Source organism: Nerophis ophidion, linkage group LG22 (genome assembly GCF_033978795.1).
Source record: "Nerophis ophidion isolate RoL-2023_Sa linkage group LG22, RoL_Noph_v1.0, whole genome shotgun sequence".
NCBI classification, from domain to species: domain Eukaryota; kingdom Metazoa; phylum Chordata; class Actinopteri; order Syngnathiformes; family Syngnathidae; genus Nerophis; species Nerophis ophidion.
This window is the reverse complement of record NC_084632.1, coordinates 39,659,304-39,685,390: the sequence shown is the minus strand read 5'-3', so window position 1 is coordinate 39,685,390 and position 26,087 is coordinate 39,659,304. Positions and strand designations below refer to the sequence as shown.

At 39.7% G+C, this 26,087-nt stretch overlaps 1 protein-coding gene across 3 annotated transcripts in view; it reads right to left on the bottom strand.

The window, feature by feature from the left end:
• Nucleotides 1-3,290: 3,290 nt before the first annotated feature.
• The window catches only part of depdc1a (DEP domain containing 1a), a 34,601-nt gene continuing 11,804 nt past the window's right edge, over nt 3,291-26,087 (bottom strand). For 2 of the 3 annotated variants that reach the window (XM_061883815.1, XM_061883814.1), the window contains exons 6-12: nt 23,592-23,639; nt 18,090-18,227; nt 16,889-17,812; nt 13,402-13,574; nt 11,836-12,012; nt 8,529-8,732; nt 3,291-4,204 (exon numbers count right to left, since the gene is read on the bottom strand). In XM_061883815.1, coding sequence (XP_061739799.1) covers nt 4,067-4,204; nt 8,529-8,732; nt 11,836-12,012; nt 13,402-13,574; nt 16,889-17,812; nt 18,090-18,227; nt 23,592-23,639 — 1,802 coding nt within the window. In that variant the 3' untranslated portion in view covers nt 3,291-4,066. The remainder of the gene's footprint in view (nt 4,205-8,528; nt 8,733-11,835; nt 12,013-13,401; nt 13,575-16,888; nt 17,813-18,089; nt 18,228-23,591; nt 23,640-26,087) is intronic. The other variant, XM_061883816.1, reaches the window with a different exon arrangement.

Genomic DNA, 26,087 nt, shown 5'->3' with positions numbered 1-26,087 from the left:
TACCTGCAAGTCCTGTCCGGAGTCGTCCGTTTGCATCCTGGGAGGACAAACCTCGCAGCAAACTGCAATATTGGTTTATAAATGGCAGTTGCATGGCCACCCTACTCACTGCGCATTTCCTTGCAGATTTTAAATAAAAACATGGATAAATAAGTATTCCGTATTACTATAACATTCTCAGCATCCAAGATAGCTAGCTATTAGCACTGAAGTTGCAAGCTGGCGAGTAGCGGCACTGTGCTGTATTCTTTATAACAAGGAAATCTTCGATTTAAAACACCGGTCTGAGACAAGTGGCTCACGGGCCGATTGCCGCCCGCGACACGTTATTTTGCGGCCCGCACCTTAATATGAAAGTTTAATGTTTTTGCGGCCCGCAAGTTTTATATGCATGGCGCTTGACAGCGTTGTATGTGGAGCTGGAGGAATCTACCAATCGCGGTGTGGTATATGGCTCTCGAGGGCCGAACATTGACGTCACTTGCGTGATCCAAGCAGAGAAACGTTTTGACGCTTTTCCACTAGACCAAAATGGCTCAACGTTCTGGGTTGCCTACCCCTGCCTTGGTGGAAAAGCGGTAAACATACTTGCCAACCTTGAGACCTCCGATTTCTGGAGGTGGGGGGTGGAGGCGTGGTCGGGGGCGTGGTTAAGAGGGGAGGAGTATATTTACAGCTAGAATTCACCAAGTCAAGTATTTCATATATATATATATATATATATATATATGTCTTGATTGGATTATCCAGAGAATAGTGCTCGATACCGTGGTAGAGCGCAATGAAGTAGTCTTGTGATTTTTCCCACACCTACACATATATATATATATATATATATATATATATATATATAGGTGTGGGAAAAATCACAAGAGTAGTCTTGTGATTTTTCCCACACCTATATATATATATATATATATATATATATATATATATATATATAGGTGTGGGAAAAATCACAAGAGTACTTCATCTCTACAGAACTGTTTCATGAGGGGTTCCCTCAATCATCAGCAGATTTTAATGGAAGCATTCACATACAATGGTTTATATAGGGCACAGAGTGGGTGGGTACAGGCAGGCGTAGGGTGTGGTGATTGACTCTTGTGTTACCTAGGAGGTGTTTCCGTCTCTGGCGGCATGTTGAAATGATTTCACTGCGCTTGTTGAGGGATGACAGATCTGGATGATATATAATAAACAGTTTCTCTTTCAAGCATAGGTTGCATCTTTTATTACCACTGTTGTAAGGTGTGCTGGATGCAAGAATGTGCCATGTTATTGAATATTCAACATTATTGTCTTTGAGGTTCCAAATGTGCTTGCTGAGTTCTGTAGAATTCCGCAAAGTCTGGTTTCTAAAGGAGGCCTTGTGATTATTCCATCTGAACCAGACAGATATATATATATATATATGTATATATAATGTGTGTGTGTTTATATATATATGTATATATATATATATATATAAAGAGAAGATAATTAAATATGTTCCTACCTGCAAGTCCTGTCCGGAGTCGTCCGTTTGCATCCTGGGAGAACAAACCTCGCAGCAAACTGCAATATTGGTTTATAAATAGCAGGTGCATGGCCACCCTACTCACTGCGCATTTCCTTGCAGATTTGAAATAAAAACATGGATAAATAAGTATATATATATATATATATATATAAGAAATACTTGAATTTCAGTGTTCATTTATTGACACATATACACACACACAACACTCATCTACTCATTGCTGAGTAAAGGGTTGAATTGTCCATCCTTGTTCTAATCTCTGTCACTATTTTTCTAACCATGTTGAACACCCTCTCAGATGATGCATTGCTGTGTGGCACGCACCAAAGTGCTTTCATCAAATGCACTAGAGTCTGGAATCTTCCATCTCTCCCTATCATGGCCCAAAACCGGTCAATCTTTGCTTCCTGAGGCTATCCAGGTCCAATCGCAGCTGTGGCTTGGAACTTACAAGCGTATTTCTTCATCTTACTCGTCGTCGGCGTCTCCACGACTATATCTTCCTCGTTCTTCTGCTTCGTCTCCTTGTTGTATGCGCAGTTGTGCGCTGCATTCTCTAAAAGCTGTAGATGTTACTGTCACATATGCATATACAGTAGATGGCAGTATTGTCCTGTTTAAGAGTGTCACAACATTGCTGTTTACGGCAGACGAACTGCTTTACGGTAGATGAAAACGGGACTGCTGTTGATGTGTGTTGGGAGGACGTTAATGAAACTGCCTAACAATAAACCCACATAAGAAACCAAGACCTCGCCCTCGATCATTCTACAGTAATAACGTGATTGGGCAGGCTCGATGTTTATATTGTGGGAAAGCAGACGTGAAAAAAGGCTGTCCTTACTCAGGTCCGCATGGAGCTGGAGGGGGCGTGGCCTCCCGCTCTGCCTGAATTTCGGTAGAAAAATTTGTCCCGGGAGATTTTCGGGAGAGGCGCTGAATTTCAAGAGTCTCCCGGTAAATCCGGGAGGGTATGCAAGTATGGCGGTAAATGAGTGAAAGCGACAAACGTTGCCATGGAGACGAGGGATTTCTTACAGACCTGGCTGCAGTCACACCGCGACACCTGTCCGTCAGTAATAACAGTCCCCGATTACCTGGACCAATTCAAACCCTTTTTTTTTTTCATTATTGTGTAATTTGCATTTCCTCACATATTATTGCTGACTGGAGGAATCAAATTATTATTGTTATTACTTATGACTGATTTATTTACTTAATTCTCATTTTTTTCATTTATATTTTGATTTTTTTTTCGTTGAAAATAAAAATAAAGACACTTAAAAATATTTTTTTTAAGCAAACTTTTTCTCGCGGCCCAGCCTCACCCAGTTTCTGCATCCAATGGCCCCCAGGTAAATTGAGTTTGAGACCCCTGATTTAAAACATAATTTTTTACAAGATATAGTTTGGGGATTATTGGCCTGTCCCCTGTTTTAAGGGTCCTATTATACAAGACCAATAGGTAATATTATGCAAAACTTATGTTTTTGGGATCACCATAAATCACAAAAAAATTTAATAAAACTATGGAGGCATGACGGAGATATTTACAAAGTTTTGTCTTTTTCCAAACTTTCTCCACGTAAAAAAAGTCCGCCCACAGAAGATTGTCTGTACAACAAAATCAATGCAAATGTTTGACCGAATAACCACCATTACGTGTTATTTGGACCACAAGGAAGTGTTTTAAACGTATAAAAAAAACTTTTTAAATCATGCGTTGGTATGTGCACCCGATGTACTTTAACACACTAAGTCAAAGACCAACAGCTCAATGTTTATTTCCCAAGAATTTGCATAGTTGAGGACATGGAGGAAAAGTGTGCAACTGGGCTTCATAAACACTGCAGTGCATAATAGAGGTAACCAATACTAATAAAATAATACTTCATAAAAAAAAATGAGATCAATAAATACAAGATGGTTTCAATTCAAAGTAATTCCCGAAAAGCACTATTTGATTGTAAGTTTTAGGAATGAACTTTATCCTCTAAACAATTGCATGTGTCTAATAGAACCCTTCTGAAAAAGGAGTCTGTTATGTTACGAGTATACCCTTTGTATAAATAAAACATTGAATTATGAAGTTCTAAACCCAGTGCAAAACATTACTACACAACAGCCAATTAACTAAGATGCCGTTCAAGCTGACTTTAAACAACATAAAGCTTAAACAATCTGGAAAACTTAACACAAACTTATACTGTACAAGCAAGCACTGAACATTTTGAATAAAAATTCACCCGTGTGAAAATGAATAGTAATTTTGACAAGCTTAATAAGCGTATTTGCTTTTCAAGCCATTGATATCAAGCCACTGGCATAACTTTTGTAACTCAAGAATTCTAATTTCCCAAATAGGTACAACTGGCATAAACACGCACACAAGTGGACACCTAACTAAAACCTGACTAAAATATCCCAGCTGAGTTGCACAAACAGTGATCATGGTTTCCAAGGTAACAGTGTGAGAGTGCAGTTCTAGTGCAGCGATCTTAGCTGGAGGCCGAATGTCAGCAACAGTGAGACCCGTCGCCGGTTTTAGTTCCTGATACTGAAAACTTTGGTCTTCTTGATATTGAGCAGTGGAGCTTTAATCTTTGGCATGTTGTCAGTCTTACTTGCCTTCTCTGTGGGGGGGAACCGCTGAGCATAGATGTCAGGGTACTGCTTCTGAAACTGAAAAAAAACAATGTTGAAACACACTTGGATTACAAATGGAGCGGCCTTATATACAAACCCCGTTTCCATATGAGTTGGGAAATTGTGTCAGATGTAAATATATACGGAATACAATGATTTGCAAATCCTTTTCAACCCATATTTAATTGATTGCATTACAAAGACAAGATATTTGATGTTCAAACTTACAAAGTTTATTTTTTTTTTGCAAAAAATAATTACCTTAGGATTTCATGGCTGCAACACGTGCCAAAGTAATTGGGAAAGGGCATGTTCACCACTGTGTTACATCACCATTTCTTTTAACGACACTCAAGGTTTGGGAACTGAGGAAACTAATTGTTGAAGCTTTGAAAGTGGAATTCTTTCCCATTCTTGTTTTATGTAGAGCTTCAGTCGTTCAACAGTCCGGGGTCTCCGCTGTCGTATTTTACGCTTCATAATGCGCCACACATTTTCCATGGGAGACAGGTCTGGACTGCAGGCGGGCCAGGAAAGTACCTGCACTCTTTTTTTACGAAACCACGCTGTTGTAACACTTGTCTTGCTGAAATAAGCAGGGGTGTCCACGATAACGTTGCTTGGATGACAACATATGTTGCTCCAAAACCTGTATGGACCTTTCAGCATTAATGGTGCCTTCCCAGATGTGTAAGTTACCCATGCCACCGATGCTGGCTTTTGAACTTTGCGCCTATAACAATCCGAATGGTTATTTTCCTCTTTGTTCTGGAGGACACCACTACCTCTGTTTCCAAATATAATTTGAAATGTGGACTCGTCAGACCACAGACCACCTTTCCACTTGGCATCAGTCCATCTTAGGTGAGCTCGGGCCCAGCCAAGCTGGTGGCGTTTCAGGATATTGTTTATAAATGGGTTTGGCTTTGCATAGCAGAGTTTTAACTTGCACTTACAGATGTAGCGACCAACTGTAGTAACTGACAGTGGTTTTATGAAGTGTTCCTGAGCCCATGTGGTGATATCCTTTACACACTGATGTCGGTTTTTGATGCCTGAGGAGATCAAAAGTCCGTAATATCATCGCTTACGTGCAGTGATTTCTACAGATTCTCTGAACTTTTTGATGATTTTACGGACCGTAGATGGTAAAATCCCTAAATTCCATGCAATAGCTCGTTGAGAAATGTTCTAAAACTGTTCGACAATTTGCTTACAAAGTGGTGACCCTCCCCGCATCCTTGTTTGTGAATTACTTAGCATTTCATGAAAGCTGCTTTTATACCCAATCATGGCACCCACCTGTTCCCAATTAGCCTGCACACCTGTGGGATGTACCCAATAAGTGTTTGATGAGCATTCCTCAACTTCATCAGTATTTATTGCCACCTTTCCCAACTTCTTTGTCACGTGTTGCTGGCATTAAATTCTAAAGTTAATGATTATTTGAAAAAAAGAAAAATGTTTATCAGTTTGAACATCAAATATGTTGTCTTTGTAGCATATTCAACCGAATACGGGTTGAAAATGATTTGCAAATCATTGTATTCTGTTTATATTTACATCTAAGACAATTTCCCAACTCATATGGAAACGGGGTTTGTAGTTCGTCTGCGTTAGCGCTTATAATAATATGACTAGAGATTAGGGCTGGGCAATATATCGATATACTGGATATATCGCGGATTTGTCTATGTGCGATATAGAAAATGACTATATTGTTCTCACGCAGTTGCTTTTAGCTGCGAGCACTACACTACAGGCTCTCTTCCCACTCTGCACTCTGTTGTCGCTCCTTCTCACAGACAGCAAGCGCACTTTCTTGCACACGCCACATACTGTCACCTCATACGTCACATACGAATACGCCCTCGCGGAGCTGAGAGGTTGCAGCATGTGTAACATTAGCTGTGATGCTAGCGGAGCCGTGCGAGTGGTAATACGAGAGCGAGGGAAGGTACGACTCTGGTAAGAAATGAAGGAAGAATTAATTCCCAAGAAAAACCGCAGAGTCCATCGTCTGGCGGTGGTTCGGTTTCAACTGGGAATATGTCGAATAGACAACTTTATTGGTCAAGTGTGGGGCACAAGCGTTGCTACAAAAAGTAGCATTACTGCTAATATGTAGCATCATTTGAAAAGTCACCTGCTAGAAAATGAAGTTATTCCTCCGCGTGTCAACATCTCCAATCGGTGCCACACCATCAAAATACCGAGGCAAACATTTCCAGATCAACACCGTATGAAAGAAATAGTCAACAACAGGAGATAACGTCCGCAGTAATCTACCACATAGCGATTTGATTTCCAATTATGCAGCTCATTTTTGACAGGTATTGAAATATCTTGTGTGACATCATGCACAAAAGTGCACTTTATTTGTTTTTAACTATTGTAGTGGCGTTCTGTACAAAAAGTGCACTTTAATTTAGTGTTGTTTTGATATGTCATCTTAGTGACATCATGCACAAAAGGGCACTAATAGCTTGTTTTAAAATGTCTCTGACAATCTTGCACTTTCTGCTTTAGAAATCAATCAATCATCAATCAATGTTTACTTATATAGCCCTAAAAATGACATGAATGTTTGTGCCACTGCTTAATAACTGTTTAATAAATACACTTTTAGTTGTGATTTCCCTCTCTGCATGAAAGTTTAAAAGTTGCATATATTAATGCAGTATGAAGAAGAATGTTTTAATGTAGACACTAGAGATGCGCGGTTTGCGGTCACGTCCGCGGATAAACCGCGGGTCGGGCGGGTGACATGACGAAAAAATTTATTTTAAATACATTCGGGCGGGTGGCGGTTGACCCAATTCGGAAATATATATTGTAATAATCCCAGGAATGTAGGCTCATAAAACTTCTTCGTTTGTCTTGTCTTTATTGCACAAGATGTAATACAACCACACAACGGCTCTCATGTCTCTAACGCTTTTCCTGGGACAACTCGAATTCTCACTTCCTGTCGATAACGTCACTTCCCTATCTCTCCCGGAAGTCCCGCACCCCAGCCAAAGTCATTGGCTAACACCCCGTAGCCAGCCGCTACATTATACATAATTAAATGTTATGTTGAAGAGGTTCATTTAGCCTACTGACGTGTATTTATAAATGGTTGATTTGTACAGGCTAGTAGGTAAAGTGTTGTACCTGGCAACTCTTGATGGTACAATCCATATATCACGTCACAGACGTCACGCTAACATCACGTGACACCTCTGATGAAGGCTGCAGAAGCAAGGTAGCCCAAACTTGTCAGCTACAACACTTTACCTTACCAGCCTCATATAAATCCAACATTTATAAATAGTTAAATGTTGTTACCCACATACGAAAAAGGAGCACCACTCTTTGAAACAGTATGTGGGCATACTTTTATTTTGAAGTACCCGTTTGGTCTGTCGACGGATGTAAGGAAGCTACTTCCGGGTATGGCCGACGAGGTATTTGTCATTTGTTGGTATTTTCCTTGGTAAAATGTTTGATCCACATGCTGTGCATGTTATTATTTTTACGTTTGTAACGTGCTTTATTTATTACAGTTTTCACGTTGAATTTGAAGGGAATGGAAGCCTTCAAATAAATCAGTTCAAGAAAGCCATTGTGTCTGTGCTATTTGGAGGGAGTTACACTTTCTAACCTCACTAATTCCTTGCATCGTCTATATTAGATATATAAAAACGGGCGGGTGTGGCTTTGATGAAATGTTGGTTCGGGTGAGTGGCGGGTGGATGACGACTTTAGTGATGCAGTTGCGGATTATATAATTGCCTATCCACGCATCTCTAGTAGACACATAGAATGATCATACTGCTGTGATTATATGCATCAAGTGGTCATTCTAGGCTAAGGCAAAATATGGAGGTATATATTGTGTATCGTGACATGGCCAAAAAATATCGAGATATTAAAAAAAGCCCTTATCCCCCAGCCCTACTAGAGATGTCTGATAATGGCTTTTTTGCCGTTATCTTATATTCCGATATTGTCCAACTCTTAATTACCGATTCTGATATCAACCGATGCGGATATATACGGTCGTGGAATGAAAGTCATTAACTTTACTTTTTCAAACAGATACCGATAATTTCCGATATCACATTTTAAAGCATTTATCGACTGTGGACATCTCTAAATATAACTAATACTTGGTTAATAGTCGAGTCATAAAATGGAGTATTGTGGGCGCTGTAAGGGGACTTTTGTTTAACAGTTAAACTGCATTTAAAGAAAACACATACTGCACGTCGTCATGTCTTTCACAGCGATACGCAAAATACCCAAAAAAGTGCAGTTCCAATTTAAAGCAGCAAAATGCAAATTCACAATTTACACTTGGACGCTTTATTTTTACCTGCTTCAACTTTTTGCGCCTGTCCTTCTCAGTCATGTTTTGGTCCGTCACCAGCATCTCCAGTAACTCCTCCATGGCCTTCTGGGAAGATGCTAACCTTTGCTGCTCAAACTCTGCACCGCTGATCTGACGACAGAACGTAAACAAAGGCAGCGGATGGCACACTGCGTTGCCACCATCAACGACGGCGTTGTCCACTGGGATCTGTGGAGAAAATGGCTGAGTTCATACTTTCAATAAGCCTCATTTGACCACAAGGTGGTGTGTGTAAACGAAGTACAAACGCATAATTAGCTCCCATTTTCAATTAAGAGAAGTACAATATATGTAAACCAAAGGTCATGTTTCGAAAATAATTTGGTTCACACATGAATACTTTGTGTGCATATACAGTCGTGGTCAAAAGTTTACATACACTTGTAAAGAACATAATGTCATGACTGTCTTGAGTTTCCAATCATTTCTACAACTCTTATTTTTTTGTCATAGAGTGATTGGAGCACATACTTGTTGGTCACAAAAAACATTCATGAAGTTTGGTTCTTTTATGAATTTATTATGGGTCGACTGAAAATGTGAGCAAATCTGCTGGGTCAAAAGTATACATACAGCAATGTTAATATTAGCTTACATGTCCCTTGGCAAGTTTCACCACAATAAGGCGATTTTGTTAACCATCCACAAGCTTCTGGTTGAATGTTTGACCACTCCTCTTCACAAAATTGGTGCAGTTCAGCTCAATGTGTTGGTTTTCTGACATGGACTTGTTTCTTCCGCATTGTCCACACGTTTAAGTCAGAACTTTGGGAAGGCCATCCTAAAACCTAAATTCTAGCCTGATTTAGCCATTCCTTTACCACTTCTGACGTGTGGTTGAAGTCATTGTCCTGTTGGAACACCCAACTGCGCTCAAAACCCAACCTCCGGGCTGATGATTTTAGGTTGTCCTGAAGAATTTGGAGATAATTCTCCTTTTTCATTGCCCCATTTACTCTCTGCATAATACTACCACCACCATGCTCCTCCAAACATATTGCTGGGTATTGTGGCCAAACAGCTCAATTTTTGTGTCATCTGACCACAGAACTTTCCTCTAGAAAGTCTTATCTTTGTCCATGTGATGTTTTTGGCCACAATACCCAGCAATATGTTTGGAGGAGAAAAGATGAGGCCTTGAATCCCAGGAACACCATGCCTTCCGTCAAGCATGGTGGAGGTAGTCAGTCTACCCCAGGGCAGCTGTGGCTACAGATGTAGCTTACCACCACCAGGTGTGAATGAATGATGGGTTCCCACTTCTCTGTGAGCGCTTTGAGTATATAACAATAGAAAAGCGCAATATAAATCTAATCCATTATTATTATTATTATTATGCTGTGGGCCTGTTTTGCTGCCAATGGAACTGGTGCTTTACAGAGAGTAAATGGGACAATGAAAAACGAGGACTACCTCCAAATTCTTCAAGACAACCTAAATCCAGAGGTTGGGTCTTGAGCGCAGTTGGATGTTCCAACAGGACAATGACCCCAAACACACGTCAAAAGTGGTAAAGGAATGGCTAAATCAGGCTAGAATTAAGGTTTTAGAATGTCCTTCACAAAGTCCTGACTTAAATGTGTGGACAATGCCAAAGAAACAAGTCCATGTCAGAAAACAAACAAATGTAGCTGAACTACAACAATTTTGTCAAGAGTAGTGGTCAAAAATTCAAGCAGAAGCTTGCCAGAAGCTTGTGGATGGCTACCAAAATCGCCTTATTGCGGTGAAACTTGCCAAGGGACATGTAAGCAAATATTAACATTGCTGTATGTAGGGCTGGGCGATATGACTAAAAAATGTATCACGATATAAGTGTTTCATATCAGTCGATATCGATAATTATCGATAAAAAAAAACAAAAAACTATTCTAAATAAAGACCAGGAGAAAAAAGGCTGAATTTAAATATTTTTATTTCAAATATAACCTTTAACCTTTAGAACGAGGTCAGCATTAAGAAAAACAGTCAAATAAATGAAAATACTGGTCGATGTGCAAATATTGACATTAAATAAATGCTTACCCAGACTTCTCAACTATGCTGAATAGTAGCATGTCCTTCGCTAAATGATACACCACTGCATCCCTTATTTCTTTAAAATGTTTTGAATTTTTGTCTTATGGCACTGCTGCCGAGTGCCTCTCGATGGTGGTCTGTTGTTGCCGCTTCGGTGCTGTTCCACTTGCACCGGCTGATGTTGTGGCGGTTTGCTGCTGTACTCCAGCGGGTGAGAGCGGCTCAGGTGGTAAAATAAGTTTGTCGTGTTCCAAGACTTGGTCGGGAAGACGACCTTGCAAAGTTTGCAGACAGTATCACTCTGATTCGTATCGGACTTAAACAATCCAAAATACTGCCAAACTGGTGACGTGACGTTTTTTTTATTTACAATTTCCTCTCGTGCTGCCGCACTCATATTCCCGTTTCGTTGATTTACGTGGACCCCGACTTAAACAAGTTGAAAAACTTATTGGGGTGTTACCATTTAGTGGTCAATTGTACGGAATATGTACTGAACTGTGCAATCTACTAATAAAAGTATCAATCAATCGTTGCTTTTTCTTTTTTTTCCCGTTAGCATTTCCCAGAATGCCTTACGGTTCAGGCTCGGCCGTGATAGGTCGAAAGGCTAAAGCCCTTCCTTTGCCTACACCCCCCAGAATGCCGTGCGGTTCCGGCTCTGCGTTTCTTACTATTTTTTTCTAACAGAACTCAGTGAAATTATCGAACGTTCTATCGACCCCATTTTCTATTGATATCGATCACATGTCTATCGCGATATATATCGTTATCGTTTTATCGCCCAGCCCTAGCTGTATGTATACTTTTGACCCAGCAGATTTGCTCACATTTTCAGTCGACCCATAATAAATTCATGAAAGAACCCAACTTCATGAATGTTTTTGTGACCAACAAGTATGTGCTCCACTCTATCACAAAAAAAACAAGAGTTGTAGAAATGATTGGAAACTCAAGATAGTCATGACATTATGTTCTTTACAAGTGTATGTAAAATTTTGACCACGACTGTATGTGTATGTGTATATATATCTACTATACACAACGACCCTTATCTATATGTGCTCTGTGATTGACCAGTCATAATGTACCCCACCTTCTGCCCAAAGTTAGTTGGAATATGCTGCAATAAATCATTTTGTGAAAATAAACACGGATACTGTATATATCAATTGGTAGAAAATGGGGAAAAACAAATGTTGCATTTGTATTTTGTGAAGTATAAATAGTGAGTGCCAATTTTCGGAGGTACCTGAGCTGTGCGCAGATACTGCACATGGTCATGGATGGCAGTGAGGAGATAATCTGGAACGGACAGGATGCTTTGCTGATGATCCATAAGAAAAAAAACCAGCCTAGTGGCCAACAGCTCGTCCAAATCGCACTCCTCAGCACTGCCAAGAACACAGCTTGAAAACGAGTGCACCATCTGAAAAAATTAATTATAGGAACAAAGGGAGTCTTAAGTGAAAAAATGAAACGTTCAAACTTTATGGCCACAATTTTATATACAGAAAAACATCACCGTATTCTGCTGTCTTGTAATTATTTTACACTGCTGCTGGCTAACTAATAAGTCTATAATTAGGGCATAATAATGATTTTAAAAATGCATACAAACAAGCATAAGCATGACAGATGTTTTTATTTCCTCAACTTGAGGAATCTAAACATCTGATTTTGTTCCCTCCAGAAATGAGATGTCCGATAATATATTATCTGCCGATAAATGCTTTAAAATGTAATATCACAAATGATCAGTTTCGGTCTCAAAAAGTGGGCGGTATAGCTCGGTTGGTAGAGTGGCCGTGCCAGCAACTTGAGGGTTGCAGGTTCGATTCCCGCTTCAGCCATCCTAGTCACTGCCATTGTGTCCTTGGGCAAGACACTTTACCCACCTGCTCCCAGTGCCACCCACACTGGTTTGAATGTAACTTAGATATTGGGTTTCACTATGTAAAGCGCTTTGAGTCACTTGAGAAAAGCGCTATATAAATATAATTCACTTCACTTCACTAAAATGTATTACTTTTTAAAACGCCGCTGTACGGAGTGGTATACGGACGTACGAAGAAGTACAGAGCGCCAAAAAACCTTAAAGGCACTGCCTTTGCGTGCTGGCCCAATCACATGATATCTATGGCTTTTCGCACACACAAGTGAATGCAAAGCATACTTTGTCAACAGCCAGACATGTCACACTGAGGGTGGCCGTATAAACAACTTTAACACTGTTACAAGTATGCGCCACACTGTGAACCCACACCAAACAAGAATGACAAACACATTTCTGGAGAACATCCGCACCGTAACACAACAGAAAAAATACCCAGGATCCCTTGCAGCACTAACTCTTCCTGGAAGCTAGAATATACACCCCCCGCTACCCCGCCCACCTCAAACTCCTCATGCTCTCTCAGGGAGAGCTTGTCCCAAATTCCAAGCTGCCGTTTTGAGGCATGTTAAAAAAAAATAACGCACTTTGTGACTTAATTAATAAATATGGCAGTGCCATGTTGGCATTTTTTTCCCCCATAACTTGAGTTGATTTATTTCGGAAAACCTTGTTACATTGTTTAATGCATCCAGCGAGGCATCACAAAAGAAATTAGGCATAATGTGTTAATTCCACGACTGTATATATCAGTATCGGTTGATATTAGAATCGGTAATTAAGAGCTGGACAATATCGGATATCGGCAAAAAAGCCATTATCGGACATCTCTACTCCAGAACACCATCATGTCATTTTGTGCTTCAGTTTAAATTCAATGGTGTCAAAATATGAAAATGACAAGGTGTCACTTTTCTCTCTCACCAAAGTTCGGGTGCCGATGGCAGGGTGCAGGCGGGGCATGTCCACGTTCTGGCTGATGCGAGACATCATCCTCATTAGGAGCTGCAACTTCCTCCGAGATGCCGGGGGCAGGAGGAGGGTGCACAGCTGCAGGGCCTCGATGGCCACGCGCTCTTTGTGAGGCTGGAGCAGGCCTGCATGCACACAGCCAGAGACATCAGTATCATATAATGGTGTTGTAAGCTTAATATATCAACTGTGAGCTTTCTTGCATTGTCAAACATTGCACAAATCATGCATTTAAATTTCTTAATAGGAATGGATAATTGACCATTGTTGGGAAAGCTGATCAAACTAGACTTATAATTGAGGCTGAATCAAGAAGGGGTTTTGTAATAATATGGTCAAAATAGGGCTGGGCGATATATCGTTTGTCTCTGTGCGATATAGAAAATGACTATATCGTGATATTCGAGTATACGGTCTCACGCAGCTGCTTTTAGCTGCGGCCATTACACTACAGGCGTTTCTCACTCTTTTTTGTCTCTCCTTCTCACAGACAGCAAGCGCACCTTCTTACATAAGTCACATATGTATACGCCCTCGCGGAGAAGAGAGGTAGCAGCATGGGTAACGTTAGCTGTGGTGCGGGTGGTAATACGAGAGAAAGAAGGTGCGATTTTGGTTACAAATGAAGGAAGGAAAACAGCAGGGGGTCCATCGTCTGGCGGTGGTTTGGCTTCAACTCGGAATATGTCGAACAGAGAACTGTAATTTGTCAAGTGTGGGGCAAAAGCGTTGCTTCAAAAAGTAGAATTACTGCTAATATGTAGCATCATTTGCAAAGTCACCTGCTAGTGAATGAAGAGGGCTTACTCAGCATGTCAACATCTCCATTCGGTGCCACACCAACTAAATGCCGAGGCAATCATTTCCACGTCAACACCGTATGAAAAAAATAGTGAACAACAAAAGGAGATAACATCCGCAGTAACCTACCACAAAGCGATTTAATTTGCTATTATGCAGCTCATTTTTATTTTGACAGTTATTGAAATATCTTGTGTGACATCATGTACAAAAGTGCACTTTAATCGTTTTAAACTATTGTCATGGTGTTCTGTACAAAAAGTGCACTTTAATTTAGTGTTCTTTTGATATATCATCTTAGTGACATCATGCACAAAAGTGCACTCATGGCCTGTTTTAAAATGTTTCTGACAATCTTGCACTTTCAGTTTTGAAATGACATGAATGTTTGTACCACTGCTTAATAACTGTTTATCAATCATCAATCAATCAATGTTTATTAATACAGCCCCAAATCACAAATGTCTCAAAGGACTGCACAAATCATTTTGACTACGACATCCTCGGAAGAACCCACAAAATTAATAAATACAGTTTTGGTCAACTGACTTAGTTGTGATTTCCCTCTCTGCATGAAAGTTTTAAACTATTGTCATGGTGTTCTGTACAAAAAGTGCACTTTAATTTAGTGTTCTTTTGATATATCATCTTAGTGACATCATGCACAAAAGTGCACTCATGGCCTGTTTTAAAATGTTTCTGACAATCTTGCACTTTCAGTTTTGAAATGACATGAATGTTTGTGCCACTGCTTAATAACTGTTTATCAATCATCAATCAATCAATGTTTATTAATACAGCCCCAAATCACAAATGTCTCAAAGGACTGCACAAATCATTTTGACTACGACATCCTCGGAAGAACCCACAAAATTAATAAATACAGTTTTGGTCAACTGACTTAGTTGTGATTTCCCTCTCTGCATGAAAGTTTAAAAAGTAGCATAAATTAATGAAGTATGAACAAGAGTGTTTTAATGTAGACACATAGCATCATCATACTTGTGTGATTACTAGAGGCGGTTTAGCTCGGTTGGTATAGCGCCCGTGCCACCAACTTGAGGGTTTCAGGTTCGATTCCCGCTTCCGCCATCCTAGTCACTGCCGTTGTGTCCTTGGCCAAGACACTTTACCCACCTGGTTTGAATGTAACTTAGATATTGGGTTTCACTATGTAAAGCGCTTTGAGTCACTAGAGAAAAAGCGCTATATAAATATAATTCACTTCACTAGAGCTGCGAATCTTTGTGTGTCCCACGATTCGATTCAAAATCGATTTTTTTTTTTTTCAATTGAACACGATTCTCGATTAAAAAAAATATTTTTTTCCCGATTTAAAAGGATTTTCTATTCATTCAATACATAGGATTTCAGCAGGATCTACCCCAGTTTGCTGAAATGCTAGCAGAGTAGTAGATTTTTGTAAAAAGCTTTTATTACTGTAAAGGACAATGTTTTATCAACTGATTGCAATAATGTAAATTTGTTTTAACTATTAAACGAACCAAAAATGAGACTTATTTTATCTTTGTGAAAACATTGGACACAGTGTGTTGTCAAGCTTATGAGATGCGATGCAAGTGTAAGCCACTTTGACACTTTTTTTTTTTTATATAAATGTCTAATGATGATGTCAATGAGGGATTTGTAATCACTGCTATGCTGAAATTATAACTAATATTGATACTGTTGTTGATAATATTCATTTTTGTTTTACTACTTTTGGTTTGTTCTGTGTCGTGTTTGTGTCTTCTCTCAATTGCTCTGTTTACTGCAGTCCTGAGTGTTGCTGGGTCAGGTTTGGTTTTGAAATTGGATTGCATTGTTATGGTATTGCTGTGTATTACATAGCATAGCTCGGTTGGTAGAGTGGCCGTGCCAGCAACTTGAGGGTTGCAGGTTCGATTCCCGCTTCCGCCATCCTAGTCACTGCCGTTGTGTCCTTGGGCAAGACACTTTACCCACCTGCTCCCAGTGCCACCCACACTGGTTTAAATGTAACTTAGATATTGGGATTTCACTATGTAAAGCGCTTTGAGTCACTAGAGAAAAGCGCTATATAAATATAATTCACTTCACTATTGTTTTGTTGGATTGATTAAAAAAAAAAACAACGATTTAAAAAAAAAAAGAGAATCGATTCTTAATCGCACAACGTGAGGATCGCGATTCAAATTCGAATCGATTTTTCCCCACACCCCTAGTGATTACATGGATCAGGTTTTCATTCAAGGTTAAGGCAAAATATCGAGATATATATCATGTATCGTGACATGGCCTAAAAATATCGAGATATTAAAAAAGGCCATATCGCCCAGCCCTAGGTCAAAATATGAACATGTGGAGCACAGCAATCGTACATAATTGGTCCACTGATTCTCTGCCTCACAGCTATTTTACTCTAATCTAATTAAATGAACATTATTCTATAATGTTGATATTTACCAATTAGCTGTATGTCACTTTTACATTCTGTACATAACGGGTCACAACAATCATCGTCTACAAACAACCTCTCTTTACCCTGACTTGAGCAAGCATTCTGAGACACACTAGCACAGCAGGGTTAGGTGTTACATGGTTGGTTAGTTGGATTAGACATCGGCAGACACACAGAAAGTTATAGGGGAGGTCTTACTGTGTTCAGATTTGGGTAGAGGGGGCTGCGTGCTGGCGGTGGGCACACGAGCAGACGGTTTATGCAGTGAAGTGAGTCGAGGCCGCTTGGACACATCCAGAGAGCTGAGGCAACGGCGAATCGCAGCGGGTGGCGGCAAGGTCCAAAGACTGGACGTGCTGGAAGCCAGTCTGGGCTTACTGGGTTCTGCAACAGCGTGAGGCGAGTGTGCTTTGGTCGCAGAAGACGAAAAGCCGGAGCGTGTCTTGGTGCATGCAAATGGAAGGTGTGCAGTTACAAGGGAGTGATTCCGTTCCCCGGAAGTGTTTACGTTTAGGCAGCTTGCAGCCCGGCCTTTCCACCTCATCTCTTTAATCTCTTCTTCATTGGTCTCTACAACTATGTCCAAACAGCTGCCCACACTCCGTGGTCGCAATTTATGCATCCTCGGCTTGTTGGAGGTTTGTGGAGCACTTAGCGATGGAACGGTTGTTGAAGCAGAAGTAAATCCTGAATAACTGAGAGGTGCCCAAAGTTCGTTATCTTGGCTCCTCTTGGAAGACGCCAAGCTATCACTGGACAAAAACATTGGTTGCCTTGTCAGAGAGGTTGAGTCATCAAGGATTGTTTCCAGTGAGCAGCTCCTGGTTTGCTGCCTCAAGGATCCAGCAGTGCTCAGGTTCACGCAGCTTCTCCCCAAGTGACCATTGTCCGCACTAACACAGTTTCCGCTCTGCACAGCCAATTTGGACTGAACTTTCCCACTAAGCACTTCCCGCATCGGCGACTCGGTCTCATCACAACTTCCCTGTCTGAGCAGCGACAGGAGGAGACATTCTGTGGAGCGAAATGATGTCTTGGCGGGAGGGGGCGCTGACGGAAGGTCTTGCTTCTTTCGTTTGCCGCGGTTGTGCGCAGTGGGTGCTGCAACGTACCCACAATACACTGGAAGGTGACAGAAAAGGAAGACAGAGGGGGAAGCGTGTTACAGGCAGAGGGTCAGTGCAAGCAAAAGAGAGAGAGAACCTTCAGTTAGATACAATTTGTACTGTACATGTACACATGGAATCAAAGACAACACAGCAAGCACAGTTAGCTTTCCACAGAGAGAAGAATCAACAACAAAAACCACTGTTAGCAATCACAACACACAATTAAACAAGTTTTTTAGAGAGCAGGTTTTGCAATAGTCAAAAAGTGACCAAATTAGAAAACTACCTACCCAGCACATTGATAAACAGTTCATATAGTTCGTATGTGAGTAATGGCTGTGGAAGGCTGTAGAAGTAATCGGACACAGTTTTGAAGACATCCCTTTCAAAACCTGGATAGGACGCCTGTGCACTGTCGTACTTTGGCCCTGGAAATAAACAGACGGTTACTGGCAGTTAAATTATTGCTTATTGAATGGCTCCCCATTAGCTGAAGCCAAGGCGACTGCTAGTCATCCGGGGGTCCATATAGAAGCGTACAAAATACAAATACAAAGAATACATGCATTACCAAACATTATACAAAGGAAAAATACAACATAAGATAAAAAAGCATTCAAAATTCACATCATGTGGGCAGCTGCAATCCAATCCAATCCAATCCACTTTATTTATATAGCACATTTAAACAACAATAACGTTTCCAAAGTGCTGCACAGCCATGTTAAAAACAATATTATGCTCCACCAATGACTGAATAAAACAAAAAATGAATAAAAATAAAACCAATAAAAACAATATAAAAACAAATATGATTAAAACTATTTTAAAGGGTAAAATCAATTAAAACAGTAAAATAAAAATAAAAGTGTATAAAAAACACAGAGGACAGAGGACCACACAACTCACGTAGTGTTAAAAGCCAAAGAATAAAAGTGGGTCTTAAGACGAGACTTAAAAGAGTCCACTGTGGAAGCAGTTTGAACATGGAGCGGCAGAGTGTTCCAGAGCTTAGGGCCGACCACAGAGAAGGCCCTGTCTCCCCTGGTCTTAAGTTTGGTCTTGGGCACCACGAGCTGGAGCTGGCTCTCGGACCTCAGAGCGCGCGCAGGGATGTAAATTTGGATGAGGTCCGAGATATATTGAGGTGCCAGTCCATGTAAAGTTTTAAAAACAAACAGCGATGTTTTAAATTCAATTCTAAAATGAACAGGGAGCCAGTGCAAACTCTGAAGAATTGGGGTTATATGCTGGCGTTTCCTGGCCCCTGTTAAAAGTCGTGCTGCCGCGTTCTGGACTAACTGCAACCGGGAGAGAGCTTTTTGGCTAATGCCAGCATAAAGTGCACTGCAGTAGTCCAGGCCACTTGAAATAAAAGCATGCACGACTTGTTCAAAAAGGTTAAAAGATAAAAACGGTTTAACCTTTACTAAAAGACGAAGGTGATAAAAACACGATTTTAAAACGCCATTCACTTGTTTGTCTAGTTTAAAATCGCTGTCTATAGTGACGCCAGGTGTATCTTCAAAGCTGTCTTGAATGACAATTTGTTTTGTGAGAGATAATGTGAAATGGCAACCGATTCCAGAATGATATACCGTATTTTTCAGAGTATAAGTCGCACCTGCCGAAAATGCACAATAAAGAAGGAAAAAAACATATATAAGTCGGATTTTTGGGGGAAATTTGTTTGATAAAACCCAACACCAAGAATAGACATTTGAAAGGCAATTTAAAATAAATAAAGAATAGTGAACAACAAGCTGAATAAGTGTACATTATTCCATCCATCCATTTTCTACCGCTTATTCCCTTTGAGGTCGCGGGGGGCTCTGGTCCTTATTCCAGCTACGGAAGGCAGGGTACACCCTGGACAAGTCGCCACCTCATCGCAGGGCCAACACAGATAGACAACATTCACACTCACATTCACACACTAGGGACCATTTAGTGTTGCCAATCAACCTATCCCCAGGTGCATGTCTTTGGAAGTGGGAGGAAGCCGGAGTACCCTGAGGGAACCCACGCAGTCACGGGGTGAACATGAAAACTCCACACAGAAAGATCCCGAGCCCGGGATTGAACCCTGACTACTCAGGACCTTCGCTAGACTGCTTCATCCCAAGTGCAGGACTAATAGACTCAAAAACTCCTTTGTCCCACACGCCATTAGACTGTACAACTCCTCTCTGGGACGGGGGATGGGGGGTATTAGGATGACAGGGGATGCAAAACATTAACAGTGCAATACGTTTCCATAACATGGTCACTACTGCCTACTTTGTCTTGTTATATTCTTATTTTACTGTTATATTGTTATTCCCATTGTTTTTATTCTTTTTGTAATATTTCTCTATTTTGTTTCCTTTTAAACCCCCATTATTTACTTTTTTTTATTTTTTTTTTTTAATTGATCTCAACTCTGTACACTGCTGCTGGAATTTTAATTTTCCTGAAGGAACTCTCCTGAAGGAATCAATAAAGTACTATCTATCTATCTATTGTGAGGCAGACACGCTAACCCCTCTTCCACCGTATAGCTCAAGTGTACGTTATATGAGGCATGAATAACCAACTGAGAAGGTGCCTGGTATGTTAACATAACATATTATGGTAAGAGTCATTCAAATAACTATAACATATAGAACATGCTATACCTTTACCAAACAATCTGTCACTCCTAATCGATAAATCCCATGAAATCTTATACGTCTAGTCTCTTACTTGAATGAGCTAAATAATATTATTTGATATTTTACGGTAATGTGTTAATAATTTCACACATAAGTCGCTCCTGAGTATAAGTCGCACCCTGGGCCAGACTATGAAAAAAACTGCGACTTATAGTCCGAAAAATACGGTACATCTATACATGACTGTATGTTTGAGGAGATTGGTCCTGGAAGCAGGAAGTGCCAAATATCCGTGCTGGCATTCCTAGTGTCATGAATATGTGTGTTAGTGGATTTTAAAAACTGTTTGTAAAAGTAATCAGGTGATTGATCTAACATCAGAACATAAGGAGACTACAATTCATCTTTTGTTCAACAGACAACCAGGACAGGCGTGAATGCACAAATGAAATATTATCACGCAAAGAACATTTAAGTACCAGTCTAGCCGCTCTGTTCTGAACAAGTTGCAGTTTGTTCAGGTCAGACTTAGTCATAGCGGACCATATTATAGGACATAGGGCTGGGCGATATAATGTATCGATATACTCGATATATCGCGGGTTTGTCAATGTGCGATATAGAAAATGACTATATCGTGATATTCGAGTATATGCTCTCACATTTGTTTTTAATTGTGGGTATTACACAACAGGCGTTTCCCACTCTTTGTTGTCTCCTTATCACAGACAACAAGCGCACCTTCTTACATACGTCATATACGTATACGGCTTCGCGGGGCAGAGGTAGCAGCATGGGTTATGTTAGCTGTGGTGCGAGTGGTAATACGAGTGAAAGAAGGTGTGATCCTGGTAACAAATGAAGGAAGAAGAATTCCCAAGAAAAACAGCAGGGGGTCCATCGTCTGGCGGTGGTTTGGCTTCAAGCGGGAATACGTCCAACAGACAACCGTAATTTGTTAAGTGTGGGGCAAAAGTGTTGCTACAAAAAAGTAGCATTACTGCTAATATGTAGCATCATTTGAAAAGTCACCTGCTAGAGCAGGGGTCGGGAACCTTTTTGGCTGAGAGAGCCATGAAAGCCAAATGTTTCAAAATGTATTTCCGTAAGAGCCATATAACATTTTTCAACACTGAATACAACTAAATTCGTGCATTTTTAAGTATGACCAACATTTGTAGAGTATAATAAGTCTCTTATTCTTTTTGACATTGTTATTCTAAAAGTTAACCAATAATAAATATAATACTTCTTACCATTAATGCGACATCTTGAACAGGAGCGGTAGAAAAATGCATGAGAATGTTTTGTAATTTGAACGTTATTTTTGAAACTGTGATTACCAGCGGAATTATTCATTACTTATCGTGTTAAGCAATGTCAGCTAAGATTGATCTGAGAGCCAGATGCAGTCATCTGGCTCTAGAGCCATAGGTTCCCTACCCCTGGTTTGAGCATTAGATACCTTTTTACCTGCACACTGCCTCCCGCTTTTTCCCACATCCAGAAAGCAATTAGCTACAGACTGCCACCTACTGATATGGAAGAGTATTACACGGTTATTCGGTTAGGAAAGTGGCCGTGCTAGCAACCTGAGGGTTCCAGGTTCGATTCCCGCTTCCGCCATCCTAGTCACTGCCGCTGTGTCCTTGGGCAAGACACTTTACCCACCTGGCCCCAGTGCCACCCACACTGGTTTAAATGTAACTTAGATATTGGGTGTCACTTTGTAAAGAGCTTTGAGTCACTAGAGAAAAGCGTTATATATATTTAATTATCTGAGAGCCATATGTAGTCATCAAAAGAGCCACATCTGGCTCTAGAGCCATAGGTTCCCTACCCCTGTGCTAGAGAATGAAGAGTGCTTACTCCGCATTTCAACATCTCCATTCGGTGCCACACGCCCACAACATCAAAACATTTCCACATCAACACCGTATGAAAAAATAGTCATCAACAAAAGGAGATAATGTCTGCAGTAACCTACCCCAGAGCGAAGAACGGACAATATTTGATTTCCTATTATGCAGCTCATTTTTATTTGACAGTTGTTGAAATATCTTGTGTGACATCATTCACAAAAGTGCATTTTATTTGTTTTAAACTATTGTAGTGGCGTTCTGTACAAAAAGTGCACTTTAATTTAGTGTTGTTTTGATATGTCATCTTAGTGACATCATGCACAAAAGTGTACTAATAGCTTGTTTTAAAATGTCTCTGAAAATCTTGCACTTTCGGTTTTGAAATGACATGAATGTTTATGCCACTGCTTAATAACTGTTTAATAAATACACTTTTGGTCAATTGACTTAGTTGTGATTTCCCTCTCTGCATGAAAGTATAAAACAAGCATATATTAATGCAGTAAGAAACAAGAATGTTTTAATGTAGACACATAGAATCATCATACTGCTGTGATTATATGCATCAAGTGTTCATTCAAGGCTAAGGCAAAATACGGAGATATATATCGTGTATCGTGGCATGGCCTAAAAATATCGCCCAGCCCTAATAGGACAATAATGAAGGTGACAGAAAACCAAGGACTGTAAGACTTGACACATTGTTGAAGATGTCAAGTAGGTGGCTAAACCTCTTCCCATTTTCATTAAAAACCATCAATATGATCGGACCATTACTGTCTAAAAGCACACCAAGCAGTTTTGCTGTTTTAACCTGCTTAATAGGTATATCTGACATTGAAATGTGAAGCTGAGGGTCATAAAAAAGCATATGCCTGAATCCAAAAAGAATGCTTTTTGTTTTGTCAATAGTCACAACAAGTTTACTATCATTTACCCAGCGTGACAATCTCTCCAGGTCCTGATTGAAGTTATTTTCTAGGTCAATTAAGGTAGACGCAGTACTGTACAGACTTGTGTCATCTGGATACGTAACCATATTGGTGTTTGTTGTAACACAGGGTAGATCGTTTGTAAAAATAAAAAAGAGTAAAGGATTAAATTAAATCAAAATATAAAGCTTGAAAAGGAATACATTTAAAAATAAGAGCACTCTAGCTCGCCCAGTGTTCAAATCCATTTCTTCTCACAGAAAGTGCCAACGGATTACAAGTAGTGATACCACTTGCAAAAGTGTATATCTTACATTTACCAGTAATTGAGACTAAAATATCAGTCATGTTTTGCTTCTACTCACAGTTAGCCAGGCTCTTCATGGCGGACAAAACCCAATGAGGAAGGTCATCTGGAAAGGTTAGATTGGCTGTTAGTCATCGCTAAGGTGCAAAGCAAATATGTAAACACAGTCTAAACTACAGGAGTTATGATGCTGGTTTCAAGATAATTCACGAAGGAATTAAACTGTTATTAAAAACATGATTTAAAAACAGATAGATTTTGTCTTAAAAGTATTTTTGGAAAAAATATGTTTTGTTAACAGAGGGGTCATCTTAATACACACACTACACCCATCTTTACACCGATATTTTACTTCTGGTATAATATGGTGCCTTTTTTTAAACCACTTACTGTATTTTTCGGATTATAAGTCGCACCAGCCAAAAATGCATCATAAAGAAGGAAAAAAACATATATACCGTATTTTTCGGACTATAAGTGTCATGCCTGTAATTCAGTTTTAAGTTTGATCATTTTTGTTTTGTTTTCGGACTCTTGTTTCCCGTTTTACACTTCCTGGTTTTGTTTGTTTCCATAGTAATCCATTAGTTTCGACCTGGTCTCCAAGTCACGCCCAGCCCTCAGTCCCACACCTGTTTCTAATCATCATAGCCACTATTTATACCATTTTGTTTCTGTCCTCATCCTGGGAACTTTGCTATTTGCTTTCTGCCTTCATGCCTGCTATTGCATTGCCTACATATGCTACTCATTCTCTATGCCCACGATCACCTGCCACGCACCTTGCTATTTTTGCCTCCTGTTTTTTTTTATCACAGTAAGTGGTTTTTTTTAGTTGTTTATAGTCATGCCATCTTGCTGTTTATGTTCATAGTTCATTCATGCCATCGTGCAAGTGTTTTTGTTTCCTGTTTGTATTTTGTAGTCTAGTAATATACCTCCTTGTGAGCGCCATTTGTTTTGATTATTTTTGTATTGAGTGTATTAATAAATTATCATCATGTACCTGAATTCACGCCTGGCTCGTCCTGTAATCCCTCTGCGTCGAAGGAGCAAAACAAATCCATGTCATAGTCCTGACAATAAGTCGCAGTTTTTTTTCATAGTTTGGCCGGGGGTGCGACTTATACTCAGGAGCGACTTATGTGTGAAATTATTAAACACATTACCGTAAAATATCAAATAGTATCATTTAGCTCATTCACGTAAGAGACTAGACGTATAAGATTTCATGGGATTTAGTAATTCGGAGTGACAGATTGTTTGGTAAACATATAGCATGTTTTATATGTTATATTTATTTGAATGACTCTTACCACAACATGTTACGTTAACATACCAGGCACCTTCTCAGTTGGTTATTTATAAGTCATAACATACACTTATTCAGCCTGTTGTTCACTATTTTTTATTTATTTTAAATTGCCTTTCAAATGTCTATTGGCGACTTATACTCCAGTGCGACTTATATATGTTTTTTTCCTTCTTTATTATGCATTTTCGGCAGGTGCGACTTATACCCTGGAGCGACTTATACTCCGAAAAATACGGTAATTAAACTGTTATTAAAAACATGATTTAAAAACAGAGATAGATTTTGTCTTAAAAGTATTTTTCGAAAAAATATGTTTTGTTAACAGAGGGATAATCCTAATACACACACTACACCCATCTTTGCAACCACATTTTACTTTTGGTATAATATAGTGCCTTTTTTTAAACCATTTACTGCATTTTTCGGAGTATAAGTCGCTCCGGAGTATAAAGTTGCACCTGCCGAAAATGCATGATAAAGAAGGGAAAAAACACATAAGTCGCACTCGAGTATAAGTCACATTTTTTGGGGAAATTCATTTGATAAAATCCCACACAAAGAATAGACATTTTAAAGGCAATTTAAAATAAAGAATAGTGAACAACAGGGTGAATAATTGTACGTTATATGAGGCATAAATAACCAATTGAGAAGGTGCCTGGTATGTTAACGTAAAATATTATGGTAAGAGTCATTCAAAAACTATAATATATAGAACATGCTATACCTTTACCAAACAATCTGTCACTCCTAATTGATAAATCCCATGAAATATTCTTCTGTGTCGCTTCTAAACAACTCTGCCAACTCCAAAGGTAGACAATGCGCCGCTTCCTCTTTTATCTGTACGTCGCTTACGTCAAGAGTCATTATCAGTTGCAGTTCCAATTACCGTATTTTCGGAGTATAGATCGCTCGGGATTATAAGTCGCACCTGCCGAAAATGCATAATAAAGAAGGAAAAAAAACATATAAGTCGCACTCGAGTAGAAGTCGCATTTTTTGGGGAAATTTATTTGATAAAACCCAACACCAAGAATAGACATATGAAAGGCAATTTAAAATAAAGAATAGTGAACAACAGGCTGAATAAGTGTACGTTTTATGAGGCATAAATAACCAACTGAGAATGTGCCTGGTATGTTAACGTAACATATTATGGTAAGAGTCATTCAAATAACTATAACATAGAGAACATGCTATACCTTTACCAAACAATATGTCACTCCTAATCGCTAA